The sequence below is a fragment of the Echinops telfairi genome, unplaced genomic scaffold (genome assembly GCF_000313985.2).
Source record: "Echinops telfairi isolate 266 unplaced genomic scaffold, ASM31398v2 ScPeMD7_3533;HRSCAF=4204_0, whole genome shotgun sequence".
Classification (NCBI taxonomy): Eukaryota; Metazoa; Chordata; class Mammalia; order Afrosoricida; family Tenrecidae; genus Echinops; species Echinops telfairi.
In genome coordinates, this window is record NW_022107431.1 from 74,112,910 (window position 1) to 74,127,786 (window position 14,877).

Here is a 14,877-nt window from a genome sequence, read left to right on the forward strand (position 1 = left end):
GACATTTCCACCTCAAACTGTTGGCATGGTAGTGACCAGTCTGCTTTATTCTGAGCTGTTCTTGTCCAGTAAGGCCAGTCATGTGCTCACAGCAACAGTAAGGCCCTAAGACAAGGGGTGGTGAGGGAAGCCTCACGCTGCCCAGAAAGCCTCCTCCCACCAACATGACCAGTCTTGTCCTCTCTGCCAAACGTCATCACTTCCTCCAGCCTTGGCTAGGCCAGGTAACCCCATTGCTTCACACATAGCTGCATGTAGTTGTGCCCCAGAGTGGAGGCTTTTCCAAAGGGCTTTTGGAGATCCACTCCTTAAAGGAAGTGGCTGAGCATCAGGTTATACCTCAAAATTGTGCCAAAGTCAGCTGGTGGCCTGAGAATGCTGCCATTTGGAGGTGGTGTGTCCCTGCCTGCCTGCCAAGAGTGCAATAAGCCTAGCAGTTCCTATTCTGACTTGGCCAAATGCCATCTGAAACAAAGAGCAAACACACTGGAGGTTACAGTTAAAATCTGAAGCTTTGACAAGCGTTTGCTCCTGTGGTTATTTCTTATCTAATACGTGGTGCGAGGAGCCAAGTCAGGCCAAAAGCGTAGGAGAGAAAGCTGAGACCACGTGTTCCCACACAGATCGACAGCCGTAGCAATCCTATACGGGTCACTCTGATGAGAATCGACTCAGTGGCAGTGGGCTGTAGGAAAGTAACAATGAAAGAGCCCTGGTGGCATTGGACTGCGAACCACGTCAATGACCCAAACCCAGTACCCTGGACCTGTTGTCAGGAGAGAGCAGTCCCTGGAGAAGGACATTGTGTTTGGTCCAGTGGAGGGGCAGCAAAAAGGAGGAAGGCACTCAAAGAGATGGATTGGCACAGTGGCTGCAAGGATGGGCTCACGCGTAGGAACACTTGTGGGGATGGCACAGGTCTGGGCAGTATTTCATTCTGTTGTGCATAGGGTGCATAGGTGGGAACCTGCTTGGTGCACCTCTCAACAATTACCTGATCCATGGGAGAAGGATGAGGCTGTCTGCTCTTGAAGATTTACAGCTCCAGATACACCAGGAGTTGGAACCGAATGGGTGACTGTGTGCATGGATTGAAATGCAACACTGACATTTATATGATTAAAAATTTTGGACCACTACGGGCAGCATTACAGAAGGATTTTATTACATTTTGAATTTGGAGATTGCTATTGAGATGGCCTTTTGATGTGTCAACTTGGCTAACCACCCACTGCCCGAGTCAACTCTGATGCATGCACAGCGACCTTCTGGGACGGAGTGGAACTGCTCCAGGGGGAGCTGCCAGACCATAAATCTTTATATACCTCCCACTGGTTCTGTTTCTTTGATTAAACCCCGACAGACTCAGCCATATACTTTTCCCCATTAAATCTAACTGGTTATAATATTTAAGATAGGAATTTTTCCTACTAAGTGTCTATTTATCTTGGAAGAGCTGTGAGGTTATTTTTATGGAAGATGTGGAATGCATTTAACTGAACGTGTTGCTCTATTTTTTCTCACATTTCCATGTATGGAATCTGACAGCCTCATCTTTCACCTGCAGAGCAGCTAATGGGTTTGAACCAGCAGCCTTGCAGTTAACAGCATTCAGACACTTAGCTAGGCATTACTATGCAGGTATTTTGTAGATATGATTAAAGTTCATAAGCCATCTACTTTCCAGAACCTGAATATGCCCGAGTCAGTCGAAAATTACTTCCATCCAGTTGATGCAAACTCATGGAGACCCTCTAGGACAGAGCAAAGCACTGCCCCTGTGGTTCCCAAGGCTGTAACTTTTTATGGGAGTAGAAAGCACCAACTTTCTCCTGCTGAGCAGCTGGTGGTTTTGAACTGCCGAACTTGCAGTAAGCAGCCCAATGGGTAATCCACTCGGCTATCAGGGTTCCTTAATAAGTTGAAAGGCCCTCAAAATAAAGCTGAGGCTTCCCTGAGAAAGAGGAAATTAGGTAAATGCCAAAATTCCAGACTGCCCTTTCAATCATCTGCTGTATAAAGACTTGCCAGATGAGACACCCCTGCCCCCAACACGCACACACGCATGCACACACACACACACATGCACGCACGCACGCACGCACGATCACATAATCGAATGTTCTGCAGTGAATCCATAATATATACCTTCTAGTGGTCTGCTTCTCTGATTAAAGCTGGCAGGTTTAGCCAGGCTTTTTTTTTTTTTTTCATTAAATCTGATTATAGCTTAATATTTAAGTAGAACTTTTCCCACAAAAGTTCTCCTTATGGGGGATGAGTGGAGGGAGGCGCATCATTTTCACTGAAGAGGTGGAGTGCATTTATTTCAACACATTGCTCTATATTGCTACATTTTTCTTACCTTTCCAGTTCAAATGCGGATGCAAGGACAACCTCCTTTCCTAGCTCAACCTTTTTGTAGGTCAGAAAGAAGAAATATAATTAGCTATTGCGTACATGTCAAGAGGAAGAGAAGTTAAAAATGGTGTGTAATTAGCACAAAATCAAATCCCTTAAATACAAGGGCTTCCTACATACATACATACACGTGCTATATCTTTATAAGAGAACGGGCTTTCGAAAGGTCTAGATTTGAGAAAGGAAAAGGCAGTGTGAAGGCATTTTGTCACGGTGAAAGCAGACTTGTTATTGTTTTGCAACCTGACAATCTAACTGTCAATGACTCAGCAGTGCAATTTTCATTACTCTCCTAGGCGGGATTCCTTCAAACGGTTTCTTTTGCCCAGTTTCATTTCATCCTGAATCAATCTGACAGCTTCTAAGGCTCAGATATTGTCAAGCACACACAGGATTTCAGCGCTGGTCCCAAAATAAGACTCCAAAGGAAGCGGAAATTGATGCTAGATTCACATTTTAATGTAACAGAAAGTATGATTCATGAGAGACTTTTCTAAGGAAAGGTGACGCCGTCCTTTGAAAAAAACAAAACCAGGAAAACGCCACTTTAGAAATGCTTCAACATGGAAGGCTTTTCTTGCTGGGCAGGATTTTCCTGGTGGTAGGAAGAACATGCACAAAGAACCATACTTCTCTTGAAATTTAAATCTTAACCACCCAAAATGCCAGGAGCATGTCTCCCATACCCATCAGCTATTTTACAATAAATTAATTTTCATGACAAAGGACTAGTACCAGTAGATCGGATAGTAGAGAAATTTGTTACCATTTGCTTGCTATAACAAATGTGTGCTTTCATAAATTTGTTCACTCTGATGAAAACTGAGTTTTTGATGAAGGCGGTTTATAGGAATTATGCCTGTAAAAAACAAATTCAAATTCAGCAGCCCTTTAAACTTAAACTAAAATTCCAAGAACTGTCCTTGATATATACACCAATGTTTTCATGTAAACACAGAGATGGAGAAGAATTAAACATTGCTGTCCACAACAGAAATACATAGATTAAAAAGATTATTTTATTTCACTTCATGCTTCCACTGGACATGACTGGGGTAAGCAGAAGCAATAGATTTAGCCGCACCTTTACATTCCTCTCACACTCGTGTCAGTATGTTACATACCAGAAAGAAATCTTTCTAAGGGAAAAGAGAGTACGACTCCTCAAAGTCTTAACTTCCACCTTTATGTCCCTTTCCACTCTCCCATCGAGGGTACGGTTAATCAGGACTTGCCAGCTGAAGGGAAGGGAAGCTAACACTGGCGGGTTCAACACGAACACGCTTGGCTGCAAATTAGGCACAAAGACGAGTGGATTTTTCTCTCAGTGTGGATTGAGCAGGCATCTACAAGACGGTGGCTTCCAGCACGAGGCAAGCATTTTCAGATGAAACAGATGCCTTAACAGGCATAGGCTCTACAGGGGTGCTTCTTGGGATCTGCCAGTGGGAGCACCTGAATCGGAATCGGGAAGAGTGTGCAGTAATTTAAAAATATGGATCCTTGGGCTGAACCCTAAGTGCTCTGGGGACCCAAGAACCTGCATGGTTAACAAGTGACGTGGCTCTGGGATTGCTAACATTTGAAGTTCACTTTTTGAGACGACATAGGATTTCTCCCCTTTCTACTGGCCACAAATATCTCACCATCACTTTCATGCTTCTTCCTTATTGGGGGGGAGAGGGAGGAGTCAAAACAAAACAGCAACTCCTCCCTAAGCAGGTCAGCAGTGACATCAGTAGTGGCATTTTTTTCCCCTGAAGAAAGTATGAAGGAACACAGGCAACACAGAATTATTCTGCACCGAAACATGTCAAAGGTTCGGCGCAGTACCTCTGGTACTTCCAAACGAACACATAATTAAAAGGTTCAAAATGGTGTGTAAACTGTTCTCTGAGCAAGGTGATCCAGTGTCATGAGAACGGCAGTCCTGTGTGGTTGCTGAATTTGCTCAAAATGAACAAAGAAAACGAAGTTCCATTTCAACTCCAGCCACAAAAGGCGTGTCAAGACCCACTGTGAACACGGAAGATGAACGCAGAGCATGCCAACTTTCCTGCGAGAAAGTCTAATGTCATAGATATATCATTTATCAGCTTCAAATCCAGTTTGGAGCAACGATGAGAAGCATGGTACAATCCAACGTGCTACTTGTATCTACTACAGTACGTAAGTTCTGTTAAGATTATGGACAATTTTACCTGCGAATAAGAATAATATAAAAATGGAAATTAAAGAGGTAGGTGACTATCATCTGAAGATGATACCAAAACTTGAGTTCCCTAACAAACCGTGAGCTCCAGGGCAGACACAACGGCCTCAAGAGCAGAGTTTTCCTCCTCTTTCATGATGTCATCAATCCCTCAAAGTCCCAAATCCTGACGCCACGCGGCACACTCTTCCGACCTTCAGTGGTGAGAAACAGCTAACGAAGGACAACGTGACCAAGTAATACTGCAGACCACAGAGTGATGCTGGTCGGCTGGGCTCTTCCAAGATCCATACCCTCCTACGGAGAAAAGCACAGAGTTGGACAGGGCCTTGGGGATTGAGCTAATCCAACTCTGATTTTACAACTCAAGAAATGAAGGTTTGTTTTTCCATGAGCTCACAAAGCACTAAAATTCGGAATAAAACTCTAAATCCCAAAGGTTGTTCTTTGTTTGTTTCTTTGTTTTCCCCCTACATACTAGCCCATGGTGTAGGTGTGAGGCTGTGCTTCCTCCCTGATGGCCCCGTCTACAGTCCCATCCTGGCTGAGGAAGCGTGTGAATGGTGACAAAAGTGTGACCGGATGCTCTGAGGGGCCAGATCATCAGTAGGAGGAAAAGAAGTTGAAACCTGCCCTGCCCTATTAAAGCTTCCTCTAGATTTGGACCATGGCCTAACTCCCCCTCTCTGTAGGAGACACAGCTCGAAGCACATTCTCAAACTTCAACCTGACTAGGGGTTCAGTATTGAGACAATGCTGTTTTGCCCCACACATTTAGAAAGAGCACAGCTGGGTAGTTAAAGGCAGGGAACCCACAAAGCCAAGGCATCCAAATAGTATTTAACTTCTTGGTCATTGCCAGCCATCTTCTTGGCAAATCAAAAAGCCACCCTATGTCCTGTTAGCCTCCTTGATCCATGACTTTAGAGCTCTACTTCAAAAGGCTAGTGCCACTGTGGTTTTATTTTTCCTTTTCTATCTTCCAGACTTTCTGGAATACTATCATATTTCCTTGAGCAGTTAAAATAATAACGCTGACTTTTTAAAGATCGATTTCATCTACAGACATAAAGGGGGCATGCAGTGTTCTCCCTTGATTAGGGAGAACCCCAGTGAGGGACGCAGCTAAACCCCGGTGGGGTGTCAGTGTGGCACAGCACAACAACAGTCCCATGACTGGCAGATTTTGGGGTTCCAGCTCCACCCCTGAACTGGGGCAGGATTTTAACCAGGGGTCTGCTTTCTTCATCTGGGAAAAATAAAAAAGGAAGAAATAATACCCACCTCACAGGATGCTGTGAAGATAAAATGATGCACAGTGCCTGGCACACGGTAAGGTGTCCAAGAAATGGTAGCCCCTTCCCCCCACCCCCGCTACACCCAATGAACACCCTTAAATGAAAGGACTCCTTACAGCCTGTGTGGGCTGTCCCCTGAAGACATGTCCCTTTCAGATTTGCAAGGGTGCTTTGTCTTCTCGATTTCCCCCGTTGCTCTAAAGAGTCACTATTGTCCTTAGGAAAATGCTTAAATTTCTAAGTTCTCTCCTTTAAAGTTGTACATGCAGATAAAAATTTTTTTAAAAGGAACTATCAACCTAGAAATGATAATGCACAGGTTTCTCAAAGCACAGGTATGTGTAAAAACAATTCTCAAAAATATGACTGAATTATTTTGTACATTGTTTCTTAAAGTGCACCAAAGTAAATATTAATGACCTCTGAAATGTCACTAACCCCCTTGAGTTATTTCTTTAATAAAACTAAATACGAACCTATTGAGATTATGGGGTTTTGGCTCCAATGTGATGGGTAAAAGCAGCAGTGTCTTCCAAGAGAAAGAAAAAAAACTGATAAACTCAACTTAGCACACTTTAGCAGCATATAAAAACACCTACAATGTAACGCAATCTCAGGCTCAAAAAAGTGTAACCTTGATTCTCGTTTCAAAAATAAAATCAAGCAAAGATATGCCTGTCCACCTTAAAGCAAGGCTTTCGCTTAAACTCGGTTGGTAAAATTTGTGGTCCCTCTCCCACTGTGTCCCCTTTAGAACAGGAATGCTTGGGGGGCACAAACGATTAGATGCTGGACCACGAGCCAAGACTGGCAGTGCGAAACCCATCCAGCGGTGTCTTGGAGGGCAGGCCTGGAGATGTGCCTCGGAGAAGTCACAGCCACCGAAACCCTATGAGTAGTTCTACTCGGCACGCAGGAAGGTGCCAGGAGTGGGACGCGCCCCCACAAACCGGACACCAATCCTTGGTAACAGAATTAGAACGGATTGCCATCCTTTTCCACACTGCGCGCAAGCGCGCGCGCATGTGCATGCACACCCCACAAATCTTATGGAAACAATAAGTCTATGTGAGAAAGCCATGTGAAATAAAATTCAAGGTCAGATCAATGACAACCATCACCGAAAAGGTCCAACTGTTCCGACAGTCACACCACAGTCCGGTGCTCACACACATAGACGGCACTGGGGCGTATTCGTCGCCGTGTATGACCAGGAAGACGAGGCAAACACTTGAAGGACTTAGGCATCATGTCCAGGCAGGCATCGTGGAATTTCTTAATCCTCCAGTAGTAAATCAGCGGGTTCAAGGCAGACTTGAGGTAGCAGAGCCAGAGCAACCAGGTGCTTATCTCGAAAAAGGTGTGCTTATAATAAAAGTGCTCATTAAACGTGGCCACAAGGCTGTACGTGGTGAAGGGTGCCCAGCAGACAATGAAGACAGCGAAGAGATTCAAGATGGTGGTGAAGGCACGTGTTTTAAAGCCCATGTCAATGCTCATCTGGAAAGGCCTCTGGAGACTCATCAGACCCAGTTTGCTGGCCTGGCTGAGGCATATGCCCTCAGGATAGCTGTGGATCCTCAGGGCGTTGTGCCGAAGGGTGTTGAGTATGCCCATGAACGAATACAGGATCACCAGAAATGGTATAAAGAAAGAAATGAGGGAAATCAAGATCACATAAGCTTGGTATCCAGAATTCGTTGTGAACCCAAATACACACTGAGGGGCTCGGGGAGGGATCTGGAGGTCAGGGTTTCCTACAGCCAAAGGGAAAGCTATACAAAAGGAAGCTGCCCAAGAAACAGCTATCAGAACCTTAGCCCTATACGGATTTAGCTTATCCTGCCTCTGCACTATAATAAGGAAGCGATCAATGCTAATGATGAGCAGGATGGCGACGCCCTCGATCACAAACAGCCAAAAAAACATAGCAGATATCCGACAGAAGAACTTCCCAAAAATCCATCTGGTAGTGAGAACAGTAACCAGGGCAAAGGGCATGTTCAGCGCTGCAAGCAACATGTCTGCAAAAGCCAGGCTGGCAAGGAGGATGTTAATTGCAGATCGCATGGCAGCTTTTTGGTAAACCATGAGGCAAACCACCAGGTTCCCCAGAAAAGCCACCACCAGAATAAACATCATGACAGCAGAAAAGAAGATCTGGAGAGGCAAGTTCAGGCTCTTAAAGCCTGCTGGTGTGGGGGGTCCCGCTGTGCTGTTCGCTGTCCAGGAGCTCAGCCCAGTCGGAGCCATGGATTCTAGACTGTGTCTAAGCAGTGGCCCGATGCTGGGGTGCTGCAACGGTGGAGGACCCGTCACGTTCAGGTAGGCGTTTTCATAGACCACCACTGTGGTGTTGGGTGCCGCGGGGCGGGACGCAGCCCACATTGCTGAGAAGACCATGGCGAGGGTTGGGTGGGAGGCACAGGCTGAGGGGTGGACGTTCTTCAAGCATGTCAACACAGAGCAGAAGGGTCATGTTCCCTGGAGGGGCTTGGAAGCACACTCTGGAAATCGACAGGGAGCTCCATCATCCACAGGCGTCCGCGACCTGAAAACAAGGCCAAACAGAAAGAGCCACTGAGAAGTGTTTTGCAAATCACATGAGACTCCTTTTCATTGGAGGATCAGACGGCTCTTCCTAACCTTTAAAAGACCTAACTGTCTAACCCTGTCCAAACTAAAATATGCCTGTGTTATTTTTAATCAACCGTGGTAGAAATGTGACATTCGTATGTAAACTAAAAGTGAAAGAATCCCCAAGTGCATTACCACCCCAAATATAGACTGATCATTTATTTTTTTGTTTCCCATTTATTTTTTCAACATCATGGATTCCTTTTAAATCATTTTCTTGGGGGGCTTATACGACTCTTATCACAATCCATCCATCCATCCATTGTGTCAAGCACATTTGTACATTTGTTGCCATCATCATTCTCAAAACATTTGTTTTCTACTTGAGCCCTTGGTATCAGCTCCTCATTTTTTACCCTCCCTCCCCGCATCCCCTCCCTCATGAACCCTTGATAATATATAAATTATTATTATTTTGTCATATCTTACATTGTCCGATGTCTCCCTTCACCCACTTTTCTGTTGTCCGTCCCCCAGGGAGGGGGTTATATGTAGATCCTTGTGATCAGTGCCCCCTTTCTCCCCCACCTTCCCCTGACCCTCCTGGTATCACTACTCTCATTACTGGTCTGGAGGGGGTTATTTGTCCTGGGGTCCCTGTTTACAGTCACTATTAATAAGAGCCAGAATTGACTCAATGGTTGTGAGATTAATATAGATTTTATCTGCTTTTCCCAAGTTTTACTTTTTTTTTAATTTAAATACCTATTTAATACGGATTCAGCTGCCATTTTTAGGCTAAGGTAAAACTGATTTGCAAAGAAACCCGAACAAGCAACTCTCTGCTCAGCACTTGGTCATTATAACCTTGGAATTCTAACTCTCTTCTGAGCGGATACGGTTAATGAAGTTCTGAAAGTTGGCTGGCATCCTTTTTTGGTACATTTTTCCTTCTAGAAATCCCACCACCAGCCATAGTGAAGAAACACTTGTTATTGTTAGGTGCCGTAACACAGGAGAAATATATACACAACTATAGCATTAGTCATATTTTGAAGAATTTTTTTCATTTTTCTGAAGCCCTCTTCGCTTTACAAGTTCTCTCTTCCCTCATTTTTGCTCTTTTCTGACACGTGAATTTCTATGTTTTCTATTTCTTATCAGTAGAACCTATTGTATTTGTGTTAGTATCTTAATAGATGATATCAAACACACAACAAAGATATGGATATTGAGGGGGACTGATAGACAAATATATACAGTTGTTGGAAAATTGGCTTTAGAAAATTGGCAAGCTATTTAGTGATCTTCCTCCAAAAAACTCCTTTCACCTTTCTCTCGCCCTTGCCCTCATTGTCTTACCAATTTTTAAATCCATTGCGTTTTCTGGGGAAGCCTTTCTAAATCTATTTTATTCAACCACACTGTGGCATGAGTTCATTCTTCTGAAGATCATTATTAGAGATGTAACCTCTCTAATTGGAAAGAACTCTAGAAATCGGATTAAATTCCTTTAAAATAACCCTTTAGAATTTGGGGTGCAGAATATCCAAAAGTTTAAAAACAACTATGTAGCGCATTGTTTGTACTTAGAATTAGTCAATGTTTTATAGAGACAACCATTAAGGTACCTTTATTCATTTCTTGAGGTCCACGAGGTATGGGGGATATCCCGTGATCCGCCACTAATCTCATCATAGGCTCTCTTTCATGCTTGTAACTGTTTACAAAACCTCTCTTGTCAAAGGCTGTCTTTGTGAATAAAGAGAATACTCATTTCGTTTCTCAAAATATTATTCAAAATTATTCAAATAATATTCAAAATATGAATCTCAGTACTTATTCTTACCTTTACACGGTAATTTCTATGAACCTATGAGATGCTAGCCACCTCCGGGTGCTTTTAAAACGAAAACTCCACTGGATGTGATGCCACCCTAAGTCATAGGCGAGCAGAGAAAATGACCTGGGGGCCCCATTCGACCTCCTTTCCCAATCCAAGGGAGAAGCAGCATCCATTTCCACACCTACGTGAGGTCAACTGCCACAAGGCAGAGCTCAGACATGCCTCCACGCTCCATCTTTCCTTACCCTATTCTGACACCAGCCCTGTCTCTCACAATATGACACTTTCCTGCTGTTTATAAGTCATTGCAATGGTCGCACAGAACCCACAGAAAACACTTAAATTATGGGGGCTTATTAGGGAAGCTCTCAGGATACCACGCACTAGGATCAGAAAACATTAAGAATATAGTTACCAGTCCCCAGAAACCCCTCTCCTTAGGCAGCAGCTAAGTCTCTCTCTCTGGTCTGTAGCTTACCAGCCACACGGCCCCGTGGCCTCCAGCGCTGTCAGGTTCTGCCTCAGTGTCCCCTAGTCTCTGCGCTGTTCCTCTGCTGTTGCACGGTTTCCTTGCCTCAGCCTCTGGTCCAAGAATGGCAGGCATTTTGAGTGTGCCCCACCTGTGGCTCTTCTTCTCTGATGGTGCCAGAATCCTCTCTGTTCCTGCTTCTGAGACGGCTCTTACATATACAAGGAACAGCAACTAAGACTGACCGATCCTCTCTTCATGTCCCCACACCCTATTTGTATGGTCCCTCAATCAGCCTGTGGGAGCTACAGAGATATGGATAGAAGCGATATATTAAGGAGTTTCATTTTACCACAATAGCAAACATTAATAAGCGCCGAAGGTGAATAGGAATGAGCAGTGGTGGTCAGAAGACTGCTTCCATGTCGTTAACAGTATCTCTTTAGAACTACCTACACAACACTTACGATTAAGGAGAAAAGGAGCCACAAGCCCACCTCCAGAGAAAATGTATAATAGGGCAATGCATATTGTAAGCCAAATGTAACCACGCTAATTGTGTTTGAATAAGTAAACAAATACGTCCCAAGTATAATAAACGAGTAATAGTTAACTGTCCTGATCATGTTTGAAGAATGGGGTCCAAAGGCAACCAGAGCTTTAAAGATGGTTTTTAAGTTGCTGTATATCTTTAGTCATCACATTTTATTGTTCTCCCAAAGCTCTGCTTACCACAAAAACTTCAAATTCAACCCATCCAATTATTCATTCATTGAATATTTATGTAAGAATGTGTGAGGTGACAAGAACCAGAGTGAAAATGTTGAACCTACCGTTCCGGGGTTTCGGGTTAAACCAAATAGAAGGTCCACAGACACTTCATCACGGGCTGCACGGAAACAGCCATAAAGTACTTGTTGTTGTTGTTAACAAAGTATATCAACCCCAAAGGAAAAAAAGATAAGGTGAACGAAACATCAATAAGTAATCAACTGAAAACGAGAACTTTTACAGGTAGTAAGCAGGTGGTATTGTAGCAAGTGACGGACAGAGCAGAACAGAGAATGCTCCGTCCTCAATACTTCCAGGGGAAGATGCTTAGAAGACGCTGAAAAGCTCTGAAGTTACAGAGTCTTTGCATGGGGAGGTACTAGTTACCACAGAAAGTGTATGTGGTAAACTGACTAGGAACTTAGATACAGAGCTGCTGGGACACCATTCGTGGAAAGGTCTCCTTCTCTACGACATAAAGCCATATGAAAGCATATACTCCCATCCTACTGCCCAATTTGGGGATACACCTTTCTCTGAGAATCATCAACTGGAGCACATCAGTGCAGGGCTGAAAAGAGAGGGGCTCAAGGAAGGTGAGCATATTCAGCATAAGTCCCTATCCCCCTACACCACAAGGGTCCCAACTCCCAGAGTAAGACATACAATCCGTAGGGAGATGAGGTTGCATCTAGGGAACAGCCCTATGAACAAGCCCTAGACCTTGACATTTGTTACTACCCCAAGGAAGATGCCAGATTGGTCACCTTGTACTGACACCCACTCACTGTCAAGACCATGCAAACAGAGGATTTAGTTCATTTTGCAGTGCCTACCAAATATGAATGATCCGTTTCTCTACTATAAGGGGACTTCAAAAAGCTCATGGGGAGATGCAATTACAGGATCATCACATTCATCCATGAACTTTTTGAAGCCTCCTCGTGTACACAGTTTACAATGGGATTAAACAATGGCAGGTTTGCAGTTAAGCACTAAAGAGCTAGGATCTGTGATCGCAGGGAACACAGTATGGCATGCAGAGACTGAGCAATGCCTTTGTCCCAATATCTGTCCAGTGCTCCTTACTGTTATACTCCTGCTCATCAGAATGTCAATGTTCTCTTACTGCCTCCCTTTTCATAACAGGAAGTGTAATAATAAAGCAGTGCTTTTGGATTGTCATAGTAACTAGGTCAAAAGAGTCTTTCCTCTCATAAATTATCATCATCAAATAGGCTTGAGACTTGAATGTCCTTTGAATTTTAAATAAAACTAAATAAAAGGCTTGTGTTTATCATTTTGATTCCCAACTTTGGGCACAGTAACAGCATGACAGACCATCCACTTTAGTTGGTAATATTTACATAACAGTCTAACATTGGATCCTCATTTAAAATTGTCTTTAGTCAGCATTTACTGGAAACGCTTAATATATTTTCTAAGTAAGCAAAATCTATTTTTGTGTGTATATCCTTATCGATGAATAGATAGCTTTCTTTGGGGGGTGGATAACAAGATAGCATTTTTGAAATGAAAAATAACGTTTTAAATATTGTTGAGAATTCTGTATGGCAGGAATAATGGCACGAACATGCAGATAAAGATGTTCACTATAGCATCATTTAATGGTAAAAACTAGGCCCTGTCTACTCACCAACATGATAATGGTTAATGAATTGTGGTCCATACATACTCGGAACCATCAACCACGTAATTATCACAAGCAATAAGTCAATCTGTAGTCATGATACCAAATCACGTTGATTATATGCTGAGTGGAAAAAAATCAACACAGGAAGCATAACATGTCATGTGGTCCCACTGTTGACTGTGTGTGCAGATGTCTGTCTGTGTGTATATATGTGCTCACACACGTGAGGGGCTTCAAAATGTTCATGGGAAAAAAATGGAATGAAAGCATCATGGAATTTTTCCCACAAATTTCTGAGGAACCAATCGTACCTCACCCACCCACCTACCCCGAATATATGTATACAGACAGGCAACACACCAAACTGACAAAAAGGCTTCTTCTCTGATGGGAAATTAAGAGAGGGGAATATATTTTCCTCATTCACTTCTAGCTTTTGTAGAACATTTTGACATGAAGCCCATATTGTTTATTTAAGTATTGCCACACTGCTCTTCACACCTCTTTCCTGTATAAAAGTCCTTGAGGATGCAAGTCCCCACCTATCTTATTTGTAATCTGTCGCACCAATCACAGAGCTGCATACTCTAGATTCCATGCTAACAGCCATCCATCCATCCATCCCACCCCTTCATCATCACATGAGGAGCCAATCACAGAGGAGCCTGTCGACAGCAGGGCTCAGCAAAGGCCTTGGGCTCTGGAACATCCCCCGCTTCTCAGAGCTCCCAGTCCCACTCCGTGCACTGGACAAGCTCTAACGGTTGCCCTTGATTCCACTGGTCACAGGCTAGTGGGAAGGATTTAGCAGCAGCACTTAAAATGACGGCAGCTCCAGATCTCTTCCCTCCCTTCAGAAGCCAAGTTAAGCACAGCAATTGCCTGGCCATACAGACCAGCAAAGGCCTCTGGGAAAAACAAGAAGGCCAGCACACTCAGAAGTGACGTGGCGGAATACAATAAGCAGGAATTGAACTCCAGTAGATTCTCGTCTGTTGGGGTCACTGTGTCTACAAAGCCATTGTGCACACTGACGGCACGAGAGAACCACGGGGTGGAGGGTCACATTGTCATCAGCCATCAATAAAACACTGGGCTTATGTGTGTTTCTGTCTAAAGACACATTCTTTCATATGGACTATTGATTGTTGTACACAGTGAACTCATGACCAGGGGCAGCGTGATTCAAGCCTGCGTTCGTTTTATCTCAAACGTGGGTTTCCCAGGAGGAAGAGCACCTTCTCGCACGAAGAAACATGGGCTCCGGGTCATGCAAAGCAGCACCTCAGAGCAAATTCCCACAGACAGCACAAGTGAACATGCACAGGCTTCCACAGAGAGCCTACCAAGGACAACTGTTTTTTGTTTGAGAGCCGTAATGAAGAAGGCTACAGGCTTTGCTGGAAACGTGCGTGTTGCATGGCTCCAGGTTGATACCACTCAGCCTCTATCTAGCAAGGACCACATTCCCACCCAGAATCTGGATTCTGGTTTCCAAATACAGTTCAGCAAATAGAAAATTTACAAACACACACTCTGCAAATGATGGAGACGGGCTGATTCTGTTTTAAACAAAGTATGTACAAAAGGGTTCAAAAAGTTCACGGGAAAATGGAATTGAATGATAAC

At 43.9% G+C, this 14,877-nt stretch overlaps 1 protein-coding gene across 2 annotated transcripts in view; it reads right to left on the reverse strand.

Annotated features, from left to right (window-relative positions):
• Nucleotides 1-2,861: 2,861 nt before the first annotated feature.
• The window catches only part of GPR63 (G protein-coupled receptor 63), a 38,990-nt gene continuing 26,974 nt past the window's right edge, over nucleotides 2,862-14,877 (reverse strand). The window contains exons 2-3 of one of the 2 annotated variants that reach the window (XR_006680475.1): nucleotides 6,408-8,482; nucleotides 2,862-4,930 (exon numbers count right to left, since the gene is read on the reverse strand). Coding sequence is in view for 1 of the 2 variants with exons in the window: in XM_045294452.1 (XP_045150387.1) it covers nucleotides 7,078-8,334 (1,257 nt within the window). In the remaining variant the exon portion in view is untranslated. Of the gene's footprint in view, nucleotides 4,931-6,001; nucleotides 8,483-14,877 lie in introns of those variants that run through there. The other variant, XM_045294452.1, reaches the window with a different exon arrangement.